The 20,006-nt window shown below is 49.0% G+C and overlaps 1 protein-coding gene across 1 annotated transcript in view; it reads right to left on the reverse strand.

Annotated features, from left to right (window-relative positions):
* Positions 1 to 7,672: 7,672 nt before the first annotated feature.
* Positions 7,673 to 20,006, reverse strand: part of KLRG2 (killer cell lectin like receptor G2) — a 29,217-nt gene continuing 16,883 nt past the window's right edge. Inside the window, exons 4-5 of the mRNA XM_007983102.3 lie at positions 9,750 to 9,853; positions 7,673 to 9,344 (exon numbers count right to left, since the gene is read on the reverse strand). Of these exons, the coding sequence (XP_007981293.3) occupies positions 9,224 to 9,344; positions 9,750 to 9,853 (225 nt within the window). The 3' untranslated portion in view covers positions 7,673 to 9,223. The remainder of the gene's footprint in view (positions 9,345 to 9,749; positions 9,854 to 20,006) is intronic.

The following is a 20,006-nucleotide window of genomic DNA, read 5'->3' on the forward strand; positions in this document are numbered from 1 at the left end:
GACACCCTGATCTCAGACTTCCAGCCTCCAGAACTGGAAGAAAATACATTTCTGTGGTTTATGTTTACGTTGCACCCAGTCTATGGTATGTTGTTATGGTACCATGAGCAGCCAATGCAATATAAAAATAGTCACTAGTCAATGACACAAAACTCCCAGACTCTAAGATACACCCCCTACAGAGCAAACAGATTAAATAGTGAGATATTTTGAACATAAATATGCAGACAGCGCTAAAACCAAACATATTTTCTCCTATCCATAAGTCTAAAAATGGGCTAATCTTCCTATGAAGTCTTAGATTGAATAATGAAGCAAAACCATCATAAACTGTGGACAAGAGACGAGATTCACCCAAACACAAAGAGATTCAGGAAGGTTCATCCCTTCCTCCTTTCCACTAAGGGGAATTAAGCATTTCCTATGGGCTGGCACTATTTCCTTTTTTTTTTTTTTTTTTTTTTTGAGTTGGAGTCTCTCACTCTTTCACCCAGGCTGGAGTGCAGTGGTGTGATCTCAGCTCACTGCAATCTCTGCCTCCCATGTTCAAGTGATTCTCCTGCCTCAGCCTCCCGAGTAGCTGGAATTACAGGTGCCCACCACTGTGCTGGGCTAATGTTTTGTATTTTCAGAAGAGACGGGGTTTCCCCACATTGGCCAAGCTGGTCTTGAACCCCTGACCTCAGGTGATCCGCCTGCCTCGACCTCCCAAAGTGCTGGAATTACAGGCATGAGGCTGGGCTGGCATCATTCTAAGCACCAAGGTTGGATTCATGCATAGACAAATCCTGTCCTTGTGGAGCTTACGCATAATCAAGCAGATGATTTCAAGCAGGTGAATTTCAGCCATGGAAGGAGAAGAGGGGGGAAGGACAAGTGACAGGCGGGCTTGAGAAACAGCTGGAGGGGAGCGAGCCCAGGGAAGAAGGGACATGAGGCCTGACAGGCGGCAGGGGACCAGATCTGACATTCAGAAGAGCGGCACAGCCTACAGATGCCTTTCTGAAATCATCAGCTTATTGATGGTATTTAATGCCATGAGACAGGGTGAAATCACAGGGGGCAGACGGATCACGGGTTCTTAACCTTTTTTGGTTTCACGGACCCCTTTGGTAATCTGCCTATAGAGTCCTTCCTCCAACCCCGGCTTCTGACATCCAGTCTCCTCCTCCTCCTCCAGCACCCTGACCCGCCTGCCTCCCTCTTATAAGGATGCTTGTGATTACACTGGGTACACCTGGGTAACCCAGGCTCCTCTCATCTGAAGACCCTTAATATATATGTTTTTTAAGACAGTTTTGCTCTTTAAATTTTTTATTTTTTTGAGACGGAGTTTCGCTCTTGTTGCCCAAACTAGAGTGCAATGGCACGATCTCGGTTCACTGCAACCTCCGCCTCCGGGTTCAAGCAATTCTCCTGCCTCAGCCTCCCGAGTAGCTGGGATTACAGGCGCGCACCACCACACCCAGCTAATGTTTTGTATTTTTAGTAGAAATGAGGTTTCCGTGTTAGCCAGGCTGGTCTCGAACTCCTGACCTCAGGTGATCCGCCCGCCTCGGCCTCCCAAAGTGCTGGGATTACAGGTGTGAGCCACCATGGCCGGTCTAAAATATTTTTAAAGTTGTGATACAGTTGATAGTGTTGCTACAAACTTAGAGGCTCAAAAGAATGCAAAATTTGTACCTTACCTCTGGGAGGCCAGAAGTCTGCAGTCTGACTGAGGCAAAATCAGGGTGTCGGCAGAGCCACGTTCCCCCTGGAGGCTTGAGGGGAGAATCCGTTCTTTGAGTTTTCCAGGCTTTTTTTTTTTTTTGAGACAGAGTCTCCCTCTGTCGCCCAAGCTGGCGTGCAGTGGCGCAATATTGGCTCAATGCAACCTCCACCTCCTGGGTTCAAGCGATTCTCATGCCTCAGCCTCTTGAGTAGCAGGGATTACAGGTGACTGCCACCATGCCCGGCTAATTTTTTGTACTTTTAATAGAGAAGGAGCTTCGCCATGTTGGCCAGGCTGGTCTTGAATTCCTGACCCCAAGTGATCCGCCCTCCTCAGCCTCCCAAAGTGCTGGGATTACAGGCGTGAGCCACCACGCCCAGCCTCTTTTTCAGCTTCTGGAATCTTCCTGCAGTCCATAGCTCCTGGTCCCTTCCTTCAAAGCCAGAGTGTAGCATCTTTGAGTCCCTCCTCCTCCTCCGACGACAACCCCGGCTTCTGACATCCAGTCTCCTCCTCCTCCTCCTCCAGCACCCTCTGACCCGCCTACCTCCCTCTTATAAGGACGCTTGTGATTACACTGGGTACACCCGGGTAACCCAGGCCCCTCTCATCTGAAGACCCTTAATTTAATCACAGTAATCCTAAGAAAAAAGATTTTTTAAAGCAAAAATTAATTAATTTAAAAAGAAAACTGACTTTGGTCAGTGAAAGCCTCTTCTGGTTCGTCCTCGGTTCTTTTGACAGGACCTAGAAGACTCTGAGCACTTCCTTGCCTACCCTGCCACACACATCAGTGGTGTTTCCTCCAGAGCTCAGATGACAGAGAGTCCTTATTCTTTTAATGAAGTCAGCATAACATTAAAATCCGATAAAATAGCATTAGAAAGAGATAGCTTCAGATCAAATACATTTTAAATAGTCATGTGTCACTTAACAACAGGGAAACGTCTAAGAAATTTGTTGTCAGGCGATTTTATCATTGTGCAAACATCATTTAATTACACAAACCTATAGGGTAGAACCTCCTACCCACCTGGGCTCTATGGTATGGCCTATTACTCCTAGGCCACAAACCTGTAGAGCATGTTACTTGTGAAAGTTGATTATATAACTTGGGTCATTCTTTTTTTTGTTTTTTTTTTTTTTTTGAGACAGAGTCTCGCTCTGTCACCCAGGCTGGAGTGCAGTGGTACGATCTCAGCTCACTGCAGCCTTCACCTCCTGGGTTTAAGCCATTCTCGTGCCTCAGCCTCCCAAGTAGCTGGGATTACAGCTGCCCACCACCACACCCTGCTAATTTTTGTATTTTTAGTAGAGACTGGGGGTTTCACCATGCCCTTGGCCAGGCTGGTCTCAAATTCCTGACCTCAAGTGATCTGCCCACCTCGGCCTCCCAAAGTGCTGGGACTACAGGCATGAGCCACCATGCCCGGCCTTTTGAATTGGGTCGTTCTTGTCGGACCCAATTAAAACAGTTGAGAAGCTAGGGGGAAAAAGCTCTTAGAGCACATAACACAGGTCCCAGAATGCAATTCTCTGCAAGCCTGGCGGCCAAAACAGCCTGCTCTCACCTGAAACCAGTTTTATCTAATGGCTTCTGAAACCTCCTGCTACTGCTCTAAATCTAGTTTTACCTACTGAAGCCACTTACCAGTCAGAGTGTGCCAGCTCCCCAACACTCTACTAGTGCCAATGGACTTTCTGGAAAAACAATGCATAGCATTTCTCCTTTCTCTTCTTGTCGGACAGACAGGTCTGGCTGTTACTCAGGCTGGAGTGCAGGGGTACAATCATGGCTCACTGCAGCCTCAACCTCCTAGGCTCAAGCGATCCTCCATCTTCAGCCTCCCAAGCAGTTGGACTACAGGCTGGGGGCCACCACACCCAGCTTATTTTTTATTTTTTTGTAGAGATGGGGTCTCACCATGTTGTCCAGGCTGGTCTTAAACTCCTGGGCGCAAGCGATCCTCCTGCCTCTGCCTCCCAAAGTCCTGTGATTACAGGTGTGAGCCACCACACCTGGCCAACATTTCTCCTTTTTATAAAACCTCCTCTTTGTTCTTTGGACATATTGAAGACCAGTCAGTCTGTGTGTATGCCCGAAGTTACAATTCTGGTATCCCAAATAACATGAGAAATTTAGGGATTCATCTCTATATTTTAATTTTGACTTCAATATACTGCACTGAATACTGTTGGCAGCTGTAACACAATGGTAAGTATTTGTGTATCTAAACATAGAAAAATTACAGTAAAATACGGTGTAAAAGAGAAATAGGCTGGGTACAGTGGCTCACGCCTGTAATCCCAGCTACTCAAGGCTGAGGCAGGAGGATTGCTTGAACCCGGGAGGCGGAGGTTGCAGTGAACCGAGATTGCGCCACTGTACTCCAGCCTGGGCGACAGAGCAAGACTCCTTCTCCAAAAAAAAAAAAATAATAATAATAAAATAAAATAAAACAAAATAAAATAAATTTTAAAAACAGAGAAATAGTGCTTTCTTCAGTAGCACACATACTAAAATTGGAACAATACAGAGATTAGCATGGCTGCTGTTTAAAAATTAAATTAAAAAAAAATTGACTGGGCACAGTGGCTCACGCCTGTAATACCAGCACTTTGGGAGTCTGAGGCGGGTGGATCACAAGGTCAGGAGTTCAAGACCAGCCTGGTCAAGATGGTGAAACCCCATCTCTACTAAAAATACAAAAATTATCCAGGCATGGTGGCGAGCACCTGTAATCTCAGCTATTCGGGAGGCTGAGGCAGAGAATTGCTTGAACCCAGGAGGTGGAGGTTGCAGTGAGCCGAGATGGCATCACTGCCTTCCAGACTGGGCGACAGAAGGAAGGCTCTGTCTCAAAAAAAAAAAAAAAAAAGCAAAAACAAAAATTGCTGGGTGTGGTGACTCATGCCTGTAATCCCAGCACCCTGGGAGGCAGAGGTGGGTGGATCATCTGAGGTCAGGAGTTCAAGACCAGCCTGGCCAACATGGTGAAACCCCGTCTCTACTAAAAATACAGAAATTAGCCCGGCATGTTGGCAGGCATCTATAATTCCAGCTACTCGGGAGGCTGAGGCAGGCGAATCACTTGAACCTAGGAGGCAGAGGTTGCAGTGAGCAGAGATTGTGCCACTGCACTCCAGCCTGGGGGACAGAGTGAGGCTCCGCCTCAAAAAAAAAAATAAAATAAAAAACGGTACACTTGTATGGGGCATTTACAGGACTGGAAGTTGTTCTGGGTGAGTGGGGAGTGACTGTGAAGGTTTAGGACATTACACACTGTTGGAGACTTTATAAACACTGCACACTTAGGCTATACTAAATTTATGAAAAGTAATTTTCTTTCAATAATAAATATTAGCTTACTGTAACTTCATAATTTTTTTAACTTTTTGACTTTTTTTGTAATAACACTTAGCTTAAAACACAAATATTATACACCTGTACAAAAATATTTTCTTTATATCCTTATTCTTGACTTTTAAAATTCTAGGCCGGGCACGGTGGCTCAAGCCTGTAATCCCAGCACTTTGGGAGGCCGAGACGGGCGGATCACGAGGTCAGGAGATCGACACCAGCCTGGCTAACACGGTGAAACCCCGTCTCTACTAAAAAATACAAAAAACTAGCCGGGCGCGGTGGCGGGCACCTGTAGTCCCGGCTACTCGGGAGGCTGAGGCAGGAGAATGGCGTGAACCCGGGAGGCGGAGCTTGCAGTAAGCTGAGATCTGGCCACTGCACTCCAGCCTGGGTGACAGAGGGAGACTCCGTCTCAAAAAAAAAAGAAAAAAAAAAAATAAATAAATAAAATAAAATAAAATAAAATAAAATAAAATTCTATTAACAATTTTTTTTTGTTTTGAAATGGAGTCTCACTGTCACTCAGGTTGGGGTGCAATGGTGCGATTTTGCCTCACTGCAACCTCCACCTCCCGGGTTCAAGTGATTCTCCTGCCTTGGCCTCCTGGGTAGCTGGGATTACAGGCGTGCGCTACCATGCCTGGCTAATTTTTGTATTTTTAGTAGAGATGGGGTTTCACCATGTTGGCCAGGCTGGTCTCAAACACTTGACCTCATGATCCGCCCACCTTGGCCTCCCAAAGTGCTGGGATTACAGGCGTGAGCCACTGTGCCCGGCCATATTAACAATTGTCTTGATGAATTCAGAAGTCCCACAGGTTTACAAAGCTTTTTTTTTTTTTTTTTTTTTTTTTTGAGACAGAGTCTCTCTCTGTCACCCAAGCTGGAGTGCAGTGGCGCGATCTCGGCTCACTGCAAGCTCCGCCTCCCGGGTTCACGCCATTCTCCTGCCTCAGCCTCCTGAGTAGCTGGGACTACAGGCGCTCGCCACCGCGCCCGGCTAATTTTTTGTATTTTTAGTAGAGACGGAGTTTCACCATGGTCTCGATCTCCTGACCCTGTGATCCGCCCGTCTCGGCCTCCCAAAGTGCTGGGATTACAGGCGTGAGCCACTGAGCCCGGCACAAAGCCATTTTTAAATTGTGAAATATTTCAGACACAATCAGTTTTATTTTTATTATTACTTTTTAAGCTATACCTACTGGGATGGGAGACAGTTTTAAAACTTAATGATTTTCTTGGATGTTGCTGTTTTTAACTCTGCAAGTACTTCAGTTCTGCCAGTGCTGCCCTGAGCACTGGGGCTGGGAGAGCAGGTAGCAAGGGCTAGCACTCTAGCACTGGATACAGCATAAAGACATATTTCTCTTCCCCTTCAAACTGGCTGTCCCTGTAACCAATAAAATGTGGCCCATGTGACACTGGGTGATTTCTGAGGCTGGCCCTCCAGAGATCCAGCTTATGCTGTCCTTTATTTGGGAATGCTCCTTCTTGTAATCCATCTGCCATACTACGAGGAAGCTCAAGCAGCCACGTGGAGAGCCGCAGGTACAGGAGAACTAAGAACTAAGGTCCCCAGCTAGGAGCCTGCACCACATTGCTGGCTGAGCAAGTGAGGCCATTTTGGACTTTCCAGCCATTCCAGCACTCCATCCAATACCATCTAAAGCAGAACTGCCTGGTCAATCCACAGAATGAGGGGGAGGAAAATAGTCGTCTGGGGCAAATAGTTGTTGCTAAGTTTGGGAACAATTTGTTATAAAGCAGGCCATGCACTGTGGCTCACTCCTGTAATCCCAGCACTTCGGGAGGCCAAGGCGGGCAGATCACCTGAGGTCAAGAGTTCGAGACCAGCCTGGCCAACATGGCGAAACCCCATCTCTACTAAAAATACAAAAATTAGCTGGGCATGGTGGTGGATGCCTATAGTCCCAGATACTCAGGAGGCTGAGGCAGGAGAATCACTTGAACCTGGGAGGCAGAGGTTGCAGTGAGCTGAGATTATGACACTGCACTCCAGCCTGGGCATCAGAGCGAGACTCTGTCTCAAAAAAAAAAAAAAAAAAAAAAAATTGTTATAAAGCAACAGATAACCGAGGGTGTGGATTATCACAAGTGTGAAGTAACTTGGTACCTCCTTTCTCCCTTACTCCACCTGATGGCTTCCCACTCGGCTGCCACTAATACCTTTCTAGATTCCTCTACTGTGTGCTGGGATGGAGAGTATGGCCTTTGGAGTCAGACAGCAAGTGGGTTCCATTCTAGACCTTGCACTTTCTAGCTGGGTGACTTTAAGTACAACACTTCCCTTCTCTAAAAGGTACTGAGAAGGCTAGATAAGGTTTTGTATACTCATAACCTACAGATGTGTCATTTCTCCAGGCACAGACCCTGGGAACATACGGCAGGGGGTGGGAGTGGTAACATACACAGCTTCTTGCTCACATAGGATGTATTCTGATTGGTGTCTGCCCCACCCAAGCCACCCATTTCACCTCCAGCCAGGGAATTTCCATTTCCCTTTTTTTTTTTTTTTTTTGAGACAGAGTCTTGCACTGTCGCCCAGGTTGGAGTGCAGTGGTGTAATCTTGGCTCACTGCAACCTCTGCCTTCTCGGTTCAAGCAACTCTCCTGTCCCCACCTCCTGAGTAGGTGGGATTATAGGCGCCCACCACCATGCCCAGCTAGTTTTTTGTGTTTTTAGTAGAGATGGGGTTTCACCATGTTGGCCAGGCTGGTCTCGAACTCTTGACCTTGTGATTCGCCCACCTCAGCCTCCCAAAGTGCTGGGATTACAGGCATGAGCCACCGCACCTGGTCTCCATTTCCCTTTTTGTTGTTACATCTCAAGAGTGTGAGAAGTGCGGGGCTGGGGGACGGATAGCATTAGGAAAAATTTCTAACGTAGATGACAGGTTAATGGGTGCAGCAAACCACCATGGCACGTATATACCTATGCAACAAATCTGCACGTTCTGCACATGTACCCCAGAACTTAAAGTATAATAATACTAATTTTTAAAAAGAGTGTGAGAAATTTCTTCCATCTAGGACTCTCCATCCCATTCTCCCAGACAGCCCATTACTGGCTCAGATGCACCAATAAGGATTTCTGTTTAGGAGGGATCTCGGTGCGTGGTCTGACTTTAGAGGGAAGGCTGGCTTGCAAGGGCCAGTTGAGTGCGTGCTCAGCACCAAGCTAAGACGCAGGCCCAGGCTCCTGCTGTTTGGAGATCTAGCTGGACTCAAGGGACTACACAACTCTGTCAGCCACTTCCTCCAGCCTGAAGGTCTTCACTGCACCCCAGCACAGAGACTTCTTCAGGCTGGTCGTCTCTGCAGCTGTGGGTGGAAGAGCTGCCTGGAACCTGCCCCCATTTCTCTGATTTCCTTTCTCACTCAGACTTCTCAGCTTCCACTTACCAAGCTGGGGTGCTCTCCTGGCTTCTCCTGCCAGGTGGCCCTGTCCTCTCTGTCTTGTCTTACCCTTGGGCATCAACTTGCCAGGGGCCGGCCAGCCCACATGCGGGATCTCCACCCAGAACCTTCCTGTCTGCCAACCTTTGACAACTCTCAGGGCGGGGAAAGAAAACCTCTCTCCCCCCTCCTCCCAGGCCTGACCGCTCCTTTTCCTTGGTTAATTTTCCACAGAGGCTGCCGGTAGGCTGTGTCCGACGTACACGCAGCTGCCTGGAATAGAATTCACAGCAATGACGTTATCCCTGCCGAGTCCCACTGCCACCGAACAACAGCAGACTCGTTTCCATGCGTCGGAATGAGAACCCAGATTGGAATCAGCTGTGGTTGCTAACCCTGTCTTTTTCCTCTAGGGAGAAATTGTCATTTTAATGAAACCAAGGCACAGACATGCTAAACAACCATCCCAATGTCATCAAACGAATCATCCACAGAAGCTGGAGACTAATATTGGCACTCGGGCCTGAGGCCACAGAAAATCTCCTTTCCCTCGGATGCATCTTCCTGGGTTGAAGTCCAGCTCCTAGACTCGCTCGTGTGTGCCCCCTTGAACAGAGCAGGGAGACCTGGATGCCTGGGTCCAGGAAGAGGCTGCCCAAGCTCTCAGCTGGCCTCCCCTGTAGGGGTGCTGCATCCGCCTGGCAGGCTGAGGACAGGCAGAGCCCAGATCACTGGGTCCCCTTGGCACAGACCCAGGGTCTTGGAGTGCTGCAGTTTGCAGCCACCAGAGTGCCTTCCTCCAGGGCCCCGCAGTTGATATCCGGGTTGTCCTTGCCGTCCTCAGGGAGTCTGGGGAAGGGTGGGAGGGGAAAGAGGAGAGGTGTTTAGGGTGCCGGGGCCTCGCTTCCCAGACAGACCCTCTAGCCTGTGTGCCTGTCACCTCTACCGGCCTGCGCACTGAGTGAGTCACTGCACTGGTCAGCCACGTGGCACTGCATGAATTCCCAAATCTCCCTGGGCAGCTGAACCCGCATCTGTAAAACGGGGGTGACAACCCTGCTTGGGTGAACGTGCTGGGAACCCAAATAAGGAAGGAGTGAAGTGACAGGGACTCATCAGGCACCAGGCCGTGAGCATGGGCGTGGGTTGCTTTCTGAGTGGCATTCCAGGTTAGGGGAGCAGCAAGGAGGTGGACCCTGGACAAATGGAGGATCCAGAACAGCAGAGGAGGGAGAAAAGCCCATGGTCACTCACAGCTGGGGCGGCAGAGGGGCCTCGTCAATCCAGTGCCAGCCCTGGGGGCCTCGCCAGGCCCCCACCCAGGAGTGCCTGGAGACTGGGTATCTGCCCAGGAAGTCCTGAGGGAGAAAAGTAAGATGGTCACTCCCCTGGACACTGGCGTGGCTCACCTGGGGCGTATGGGTTCCACAGGGTCCCACCTGGTCAATCCAGAAGGATCTGCTCAAGCCAGTGCTTGCAGAACAAAACCACCTTGAAAGCTGGACTGGATGCCTGCTGGGTGCCAGGCGCTGTGCTCAGGGCTGGGGGCCAGAATGGGGGTGACCTTGTCTCAGCTAAAGGGATGTGAACGCCAAACACTACTAAGCAATGCTCAATGGGCGTTGAGTGGGCAAAGAAACAAGGAAACTCAGAAAGCGAGGGAGGTGGTCAGGCACGGTGGCTCATGCCTGTAACCGCAGCACATTGGGAGGCCGAGGCTAGCAGATTACCTGAGGCCAGGAGTTCAAGACAGGCCTGTCCAACATAATGAAACCCCGTTTCTATTTAAAAAAAAAAAAAAAAAAGCTGGGCATGGTGGCAGGTGCCTGTAATCCCAGCTACTTGGGAGGCTGAAACAGGAGAATCACTTGAGCCCAGGAGGCAGAGGTTGCAGTAAGCCAAGATTGTGCCACTGCACTCCAGCCTGGGCTGACAAGAGGGAAACTCCATCTCAAAATAATAATAATAATAATAATAATAATAATAATAATAATGCATGCAGATGTGCAGGAACAACAAAAACCAAAGTATGTTGGAGAGGTACCAGAGGAGACTTTTTTTTTTCTTTTAAATATTTGCCCTCAGTGTCACATTATTTTTAACAATGAATTAAAGCAAAAAAAGACAATGTTTTAAAGTATATATTTAAGATTTTTTCTTTTTTTTTTTTTTTTTGAGACGGAGCCTTGCTCTGTCACCCAGGCTGGAGTGCAGTGGCACGATCCTGGCTCACTGCAGCCTCCGCCTCCCAGGTTCAAGCGATTCTCCTGCCTCAGGCTCCTGAGAAGCTGGGACTACAGGCGTGCACCACCAGGCACAGGTAATTTTCATATTGTTAGTAGGGATGGGTTTTGCCATGTTGGCCCAGGCTGGTCTGGAGCTCCTGGCCTCAAGTATCTATCCACTTCAGCCTCCCACAGTGTAGAATTAGTGGTGTGAGCCACTGCACCCGGCCAAGATTTTTTAACTTGGAAAAAAAAGTTTAAATATTTTAAGCCCCAGGGTCGGACGTGGTGGAGGGGCAGCAATGCCGGCACAGCCCGCATCAGCTTGTTCTTTCTGAAATGTCGTTTGGCGCTATGTAACAAGAGCAGCACCACCGCTCCTGCTCCAATGGGTGATTTCGCTGGGAAATAAATCCGAGAATATAAAGGGGAAAAATGAACTTCTCTAAAGATAACATGGTACCATTTGTGAAGAAAAACCGGAAACTCCCCAAACGCTCAGCAACCGAGAAATAACAAGGCAAATTATAGGATGTCAACGTGATGGAAAATTATAGTGCTATTAAAAATGACAAGTGTATAGAAAATGTCATTATGCAGGAAAATGTAAATATGAAATCATGCCAAGTAAAAAAAAAAAAAAAAAAAAGACTACACTAGAAAGTACATATCGCTCACAACATCAAGAAGCACATGTTCCCTCTGAGGCAGGTTAGGAGCACAGTGGTATACATGAATTTTGTGTACGCTGAATTCTTCTTCCCTGAGAAAATGGTGTAGGTCAACAAAGACAAGCCCTGGGACTCAGAAAGCCAGCACTGGAGTGATGATTGTCCCGTTGCTGCCACCTCCTCCATCCTTCAGATCTGAGCTAAACGTTGCTTTTTTTTACGGACACTGGGCTGACCCTCTCCAAGGTGTACTAGGTGCTCCTCTCTCCCCTTGGTTTCCACAACTTTCACAGAATAAAGTTGCCTCTTTTTTATTTTTATTTTTGAGACGGAGTCTTGCTCAGCTGCCTAGGCTGGAGTGCAGTGCCACAATCTCGGCTCACTGCAACCACCGTCTCCCAGGTTCAAGGAATTCTCCCGTCTCAGCCTCCTGAGTAGCTGGGATTACAGGCACCTGCCATGATGCCCATTTTAGTAGCGATGGGGATTCACCATGTTGACCAGGCTGGTCTTGAACTCCTCACCTCAGGTGATCCACCCGCCTCGGCCTCCCAAAGTACTAGCATTACAGGCATGAGCCACCGCACTCAGCCTTTTTTATTTTTTAAGAGACAGGATCTCACTACGTTGTCCGGGCTGGCCTTGAACCCCTGGGCTCAAGCGATGCTCCCACCTCAGCCTCCGAAATAGCTGGGACTGCTGGTACGTGCCAGCACTCATGTGCTACCTCCTATGGCTTGCCTCCTTGTCGCTTTCCTGTATTAGATGGTGAACCTGGTGCAGGCCAGGAGCTCGTCTTACTCAACATCGTACTATGATAGCCCAGCACACAGTAGGTCAGCTCAGTGAAACTGCCTCCCCGTGCTCACTGCCAAAAATCAGCAAGAGCCACAGTGAACCCAGGCCATCAGGCCACTGCGTGTCCCAGAAGTGTCACAGAAAACCCATCTTCTGCCCCTCAAGGTTAGTACCAGTCAGTCAGCAGCCCAGAGAGAAGCCAGGGGCAACTTCCAGGCTGAAGGTCGCTAATCTTACCCTTCTTGAATCCTAAAGAGCACACAGGAAAATGGAGAGTGGTGAGTGGGTGGAACAGAGAAGGTACACTGGGCAGCTGTTCCTTGGCTGGTGCTTCGGGGACACACTGGGGCCCAGGATGGGGCTGGGTGGGGAACCCTAGAGAGGATGGGAGGGCCCCAAGCTGCTCTGAGGTGTGAGTGAGAGGGCTGAGCGGCCCAACACCGTCTTCCTGGGAGCACTCAGCTGCCTGTTTGGGAAGGCACACCAGGGCTCAGTGCCTCTCCAGGGCTGAGATGGGGCCAGGCTACCCCCTATGCAAATTCTGGCTCCATGACTTGTGAGCCATGTGACCTTAGACAAGTTACCCAACCTTTCAGAGCCGCTGCGTGGTCCTCTGTAAAATGAGGATGCTTGTGATGAGGCTTGAGATACTAACATAAAGCCAGGGCTACCTAGTACACACTCATCCCAGTCCTCTTGCCTCTGATGTGTGGTGGGCAAAGCTTGTGACCTGCCTCCGTCACACATGAGCCCCTTTGATGCTTACAGCAACCTCAAGAGGACCCTGCCCTTCTGTTAGAGCCCCAAGCCATCTGCCTCTCTCTCCCTTCCCCTCTGGGCCTCCTGGTGACAGGAGCTGAAGGCCTCCCCCCAGCCCCAACCCTGCCTAGACCCACCCACTCCATTCCATTCTTCTTTTCCTTGCAGTTGAGACTCCTGATCTCATTGTTAGCAAAAATGGTGGTGTGGGGAAGGTATCGTTCAGAGTTATAAATAAACTCCAGGAACTACTAAGTAATTTGTGGCTAAAAGGACTGCTCTGTGCAAAAGATCCTGAGGCCTCCTTAAACTGTAGATTCTCCAACTTCCCCACTAATATGGGGAGAGGGAATGTGATCCTGAGCAGAATGGACTGAAAATCTCATCTTTTACATCTTAAAATTATAGAAAATTATTTCCTATGCCTTCATACATTTCTTTTTTAAAAAATTGTGATAAAAGATTCATGGCCAGGCATGGCTGCTCACAGCTGTAGTCTTAGCACTTTGGGAGGCTGAGGAGGGCGGATCATTCAAGCCCAGGAGTTTGAGACCAGCCTGCGTAACATAGTGAGACCCTATCTCTACAAAAAAATACAAATATTAACCAGGTGTGGCGGCACACTGCTGTAGTCCCAGCTACTCAGGAGGCTGAGGCCAAAGGATGGCTTGACCCCGGGAGGTCGAGGCTGCAGTGAGCCATGATCGCACCACTGCACTCCAGCCTGGGTGACAGAGCAAGATCCTGTCTCAAAAAAAAAAAAAAAAAAAAAAGAAAAAGTTTAATGACATAACATTTACCATTTTAACCATGGTAAGTGTTCAGTTCAAGGGCATTAAGTATCTCCACATTGTTGTGAAACGGTCATCACCATCCATCTCCTGAACTTTTTCACCTCCCCAGACTGAAGCTGTCCTCATTAAACAACTCCCCATCCCCCACTGCCCTGGCAACCGCCATTCTACTCTCTATCTTCACCCATGTCTGTTTTAATATTAAAATGTTTCAAATTACTTTTCTTAATCCTACGATGTATATGTATTCATGGTTTAAACTTTTTGAAATTAGGATCGGGCTGGAGTTCAGCATGTGCTGTTAAGGTAGCTTCCTCCCTCCTCATCCTGCAAAGCAAAGCTGTTATTGAACTAATGGTGAGCACTTACAACTTCCTACTTTTCACTAATCCTGAGCAAAACAGGCTTCTGGGGAAGATGAGCCACGTCTATCCTGTACCCCCTGGCCCTGGTGCGTTCCTGGGGTTTGTGTGCACTGCTTCTATGTGTGTGTCCTGTCCTCCCCACCCTGCCTCAGCACCTTCGGGAGCTTCCGGTCCTTGTCCAGAACTCAGAAAAATTCCAGAGTTCCACAACCATTATATTCCAGATTTTAACTGCCTGGATCTTGAATCTTAGCGTTGTTCTTTTTGCAGGGAAGGGGTTTACCCAGAATGTGATATGTTTTCTGTAGATTTACTTATGTTTCAAATGATTGATGCTGTATGCATTTTTTTTGTTAAATTCTTTATCTCAGGTTGTTTCCAATTTGGATAGTTAAACCCACCTCCCCACACTGGCAACAAGGAGGTCTAAAATCATCTGAGGTGAACCTGTCTGACGCGAGGCCCATTTTATTGGCTTCCTGTTGGCATTTGCTGTGCTCAGTTGGTCTGTCTCAGGAAAAAATGCCATGTTCATCAGTCTTAAGCGATGGGATTACATAAGTAATGGGATGAACTATGTCCCTGCAACAATCTGATCTGTGCCCTGCTTGGCTCCTGGCCCCAACTCCAGGCACTCTGGAGACCACCTTTGGACCCACCTACATTCCTATAGGCCTTCAATTTGCAGATACAACCAGTCTGGGTCATTTGGTACAGGAGCCTGGGGTGCTTTCTTTGCACAGCCCATTCCCATCTCAACGACAACACCTCAGGGCCCAGCCCAGGAGCTGAGCAGAAACCGTTCTCTACTGAGCTCCTCTTGCCCTCACGGGCTACTGGTGCCCTGGCATATTCCCCCAGTCACAGTCTGTATTATTTGTGGAACATTTAGAAATAAATGGCCGGGCGCGGTGGCTCAAGCCTGTAATCCCAGCACTTTGGGAGGCCGAGACGGGCGGATCACGAGGTCAGGAGATCGAGACCATCCTGGCTAACACGGTGAAACCCCGTCTCTACTAAAAAATACAAAAAACTAGCCGGGCGTGGTGGCGGGCGCCTGTAGTCCCAGCTACTCGGGAGGCTGAGGCAGGAGAATGGCGTAAACCCGGGAGGCGGAGCTTGCAGTGAGCTGAGATCTGGCCACTGCACTCCCGCCTGGGCGACAGAGCGAGACTCCGCCTCAAAAAAAAAAAAAAAAAAAAGAAATAAATGTTATTCCTGGTTACACAGTAATCTGTGCTCACTGTAAAACATCACCTCCAGCTGGGCGCAGTGGCTCAAGCCTGTAATCCCAGCACTTTGGGAGGCCGAGGGGGGTGGATCATGAGGTCAGGAGATCGAGACTATCCTGGCTAACACGGTGAAACCCCATCTCTACTAAAAATGCAAATAATAAGCCAGGCGTGGTGGGTGCCTGTAGTCCCAGCTACTCGGGAAGCCGAGGCAGGAGAATGGCGTGAACCCGGGAGGCGGAGCTTGCAGTGAGCCGAGATCACGCCATTGCACTCCAGGCTGGGCGACAGAGCGAGACTCTGTCTCAAAAAACAAACAAAACAAAACAAAAAATTACCTACAACAGATTTTTTTTTTTTTTTTTTTTTTTGAGACGGAGTTTCACTCTTCTTGCCCAGGCTGGAGTGCAGTGGTGCAATCTCAGCTCACTGCAACCTCCACCTCCTGAGTTCAAGCGATTCTCCTGCCTCAGCCTCCTGAGTAGCTGGGATTATAGGCATGTGCCACCATGCCCAGCTAATATTTCTATTTTTTTAGTAGAGACTGGGTTTCACCATGTTTGCCAGGCCAGTCTTGAACTCCTGACTTCAGATGATCCGCCCGCCTTGGCCTCCCAAAGTGTTGGTATTACAGGCGTGAGCCACTGCACCTGGCCCTCCAGCAGATTTTTACATGGGAAAAATGGGAAGATACCAGCCACCCTTTCCTGAGCCTGCCACGGGGGTCGTGAGGGGACCTGGCCCCAGTGTTGGTGGTGGCTCCAATGTCATCATCTTGGTCTATTTAGTCTGTTTTCTGTTGCTGTCACAGATTACGACAGAAAGGGTAATTTATAAGGAAAATAAACTACTTCTTACAGGTTTGGAGCTGGGTCAGGTGCAGTGGCTCATGTCTGTAATCCCAGCCCTTTGGGAGGCCAAGATGGGGAGGTTGCTTGAGGCTAGGAGTTTGAGACCAGCCTGGGCAACAGAGTGAGACCCTGCCTCTACTAAAAATCAAAAAAATTAGCCAGGCGTGGTTCCAGCTACTCAGGAGGCTGAGATGGGAGGATTGCTTGAGCCTAGGAGGTGGAGGCTGCAGCAAGCCATGATCACCACACAGCACTCCAGCCTGGGCAACAGAGCAAGACCCTGTCTGAAAAAAAGAGGCTGGGCGCAGTGGGTCACACCTGTAATCTCAGCACTTTGGGAAGCCAAGGCAGGCAGATCACTTGATGTCATGAGTTTGAGACCGGCCTGGCCAACATGGTGAAACCCCACCTCTACTAAAAATACAAAAATTAGCTGCATGTGGTGGCAGGAGCCTGTAATTCCAGCTACTTGGGAGGCTGAGGCACCAGAATTGCTTGAACCCGGGAGGCAGAGGTTGCAGTGAACCAAGTGGCGACCTGCCACTGCACTCCAGCCTGGGTGACAGAGCAAGACTCTGTGTCAATTTAAAAAATGAGAAAGAGGGCAAGTTGGCTCACGTCTGTAATCCCAGGACTTTGGGAGGCCGAGGAAGGTGAATCAACTGAGGTCAGGAGTTCGAGACCAGCCTGTATTTTGTCTCTACTAAAAATACAAAAATTATCCAGGCGTGGTGGTGGGACCTGTAATCCCAGCTACTCAGGAGGCTGAGGCAGGAGAACTGCTTGAACCTGGGAGGTAGGTTGCAGTGAGCCGAGATCGCACCACTGCACTCCAGCCTGGGTGACAGAGCCAGACTCTACCTTTAAAAAAAAAAAAAAAAGAGAGAGAGAAAGAGAAATGTGGGGGACACACTGAAACCATAGCAGCAGTGTTGGGGTGGGGCTTCTGAGCCAGGCGTTTGGTACAAATATCTTCTCTGACACTCTGATCAAGCACAAGTTACTCAGCTTTTCTTTGCCACAAGATTCCTTATCAATGAAAGAGAAAAAGGAACCATCATCTCCACATCACAGGGCTGTTTGTACTGTCAGGCCTCTGAGGCCAAGCTAAGCCATCATATCCCCTGTGACCTGCACATACACATCCAGATGGCCTGAAGTAGCTGAAGAATCACAAAAGAAGTGAAAATGGCCTGTTCCTGCCTTAACTGATGACATTACCTTGTGAAATTCCTTCTCCTGGCTCATCCTGGCTCAAAAGCTCCCCCACTGAGCACCTTGTGTCCCTCGCCCCTGCCCGCCAGAGAACAACGCCCTTTGACTGTAATTTTCCACTACCTACCCGAATCTCGTAAAGCAGCCCCACCCCTATCTCCCTTCGCTGACTCTTTTCAGACTCAGCCCGCCTGTACCCAGGTGAAATAAACAGCCTTGCTGCTCACACAAAGCCTGTTTGGTGGTCTCTTCACCTAGACGCGAGTGAAATTTGGTGCCGTGACTCGGATCGGGGGACCTCCCTTGGGAGATCAATCCCGTCCTCCTGCTCTTTGCTCCATGAGAAAAATCCACCTAGACCTCTAGTCCTCAGAACAACCAGCCCCAGGAGCATCTCACCAATTTTAAATCGGATAAGCGGCCTCTTTTTACTCTCTTCTCCAACCTCTCTCACTATTCTCAACCTCTTTCTCCTTTCAATCTTGGCGCCATCTTTCAATCTCTCCCTTCTCTTAATTTCAGTTCCTTTGCTTTTCTGGTACAGACAGGAGACGCGTTTTATCCGTGAACCCAAAACTCTGGCGCCGGTCAAGGACTCGGGAAGCCAGTCTTCCCTTGACGTTTAATCATGTGGGGACGCCTGCTTGATTATTCACCCACGTTTCAGAGGTGTCTGATCATGCGGGGACACCTGCCTTGGTCCTTCACCTTTAGCGGCAAGTACTGCTTTTCTGGGGGGGCAAGCACCCCCACCCCTTCTCTCCATGTCTCCACCCTCTTTTCTCTGGACTTGCCTCCTTCACTATGGGCAACCTTCCACCCTCCATTCCTCCTTCTTCTCCCTTAGCCTGTGTTCTCAAGAACTTAAAACGTCTTCAACTCACACCTGACCTAAAACCTAAATGCCTTATTTTCTTCCGCAATGCCGCCTGACCCCAATACAAACTCGACAATCCTTCCAAATAGCCAGAAAACGGCACTTTCGATTTCTCCATCCCACAAGATCTAGATAATTCTTGTCATAAAACAGGCAAACGATCTGAGGTGCCTGATGTCCAGGCATTTTTTTACGCATCGGTCCCTCCCTAGTCTCTGTTCCCAATGCAATTAGTCCCAAATCTTTCTTCCTTCCCTGCCCCCGTCCCCTCAGTCCCAACCCCACGTATTGCTGAGTCTTTCCAATCTTCCTTTTCTACAGACCCATCTGACCTCTCCCCTCCTCGCCAGGCTGCTCCTAGCTAGGTCCCAATTCTTCCTCAGCCTCTGCTACCCCACGCTATAATCTTTCTATCACCTCCCCTCCTCACACCCGGTCTGGCTTACAGTTTCCTTCCGCAACTAGCCCTCCCCTACCTGCCCAGCAATTTCCTCTTAAAAGGTGGCTGGAGCTGAAGGTATAGTCAAGGTTAATGCTCCTTTTTCTTTATCCGACCTCTCTCAAATTGGTTAGCGTCTAGGCTCTTTTTCTTTCTTTTTTTTTTTGAGACGGAGTCTCGCTCTGTCGCCCAGGCTGGAGTGCAGTGGCACACGGTCTCTGCTCACTGCAAGCTCTGCCTCCCAGGTTCATGTCATTCTCCTACCTCAGCCTCCCGAGTAGCTGGGACTACAGGTGCCCACCACCACGCCCAGCTAATTTTTTGTATTTTTTTTTTAAGTAGAGACGGGGTTTCACCATGTTAGCCAGGATGGTCTTGATCTCCTGACCTCGTGGTCCACCTGCCTCGGCCTCCCAAAGTGCTAGGATTACAGGCGTGAGCCACCACACCTGGCCTAGGCTCTTTTTCATCAAATATAAAAACCCAGCCCAGTTCATGGCTTGTTTGGCAGCAACCCTGAGACACTTTACAGCCCTAGACCCTGAAAAGTCAAAAAGAAGGCCGTCTTATTCTCAATATGCATTTTATTACCCAATTCGCTCCCGACATTAAATAAAGCTCCAAAAATTAGATTCCGGCCCTCAAACCCCACAACAGGACTTAATTAACCTCACCTTCAAGGTGTACAATAATAGAGGCAGCCAGATGGCAACGCATTTCTGAGTTACAATTACTTGCCTCTGCTGTGAGACAAAACCCAGCCGCAGGTCCAGCACACAAAAACTTCAAAATGCCTAAGCTGCAGCAGTCAAGGATTCCTACAGGACTTCCTCCCCCAGGATCTTGCTTCAAGTGCCAGAAATCTGGCCACTGGGCCAAGGAATGCCCGCAGCCTGGGATTCCTCCTAAGCCATGTCCCATCTGTATGGGACCCCACTGGATATCAGACTGTCCAGCTTGCCTGGCAGCCACTCCCAGAGCCCCTGGAACTCTGGCCCAAGGCTCTTTGACTGACTCCTTCCCAGATCTTCTCGGCTTAGCGGCTTAAGACTGACACTGCCTCATCGCCTCGGAAGCCTCCCATCACGGATGCTTTGGGTAACTCTTACAGTGGAGGGTAAGTTCATCCCCTTCTTAATCAATACGAAGGCTACCCACTCCACATTACCTTCTTTTCAAGGGCCTGTTTCCCTTGCCTCCATAACTGTTGTGGGTATTGACGGCCAGGCTTCTAAACCTCTTAAAACTCCCCAACTCTGGTGCCAACTTGGACAACATTCTTTTA

This window comes from Chlorocebus sabaeus, chromosome 21 (assembly GCF_047675955.1).
Source record: "Chlorocebus sabaeus isolate Y175 chromosome 21, mChlSab1.0.hap1, whole genome shotgun sequence".
NCBI lineage: Eukaryota > Metazoa > Chordata > Mammalia > Primates > Cercopithecidae > Chlorocebus > Chlorocebus sabaeus.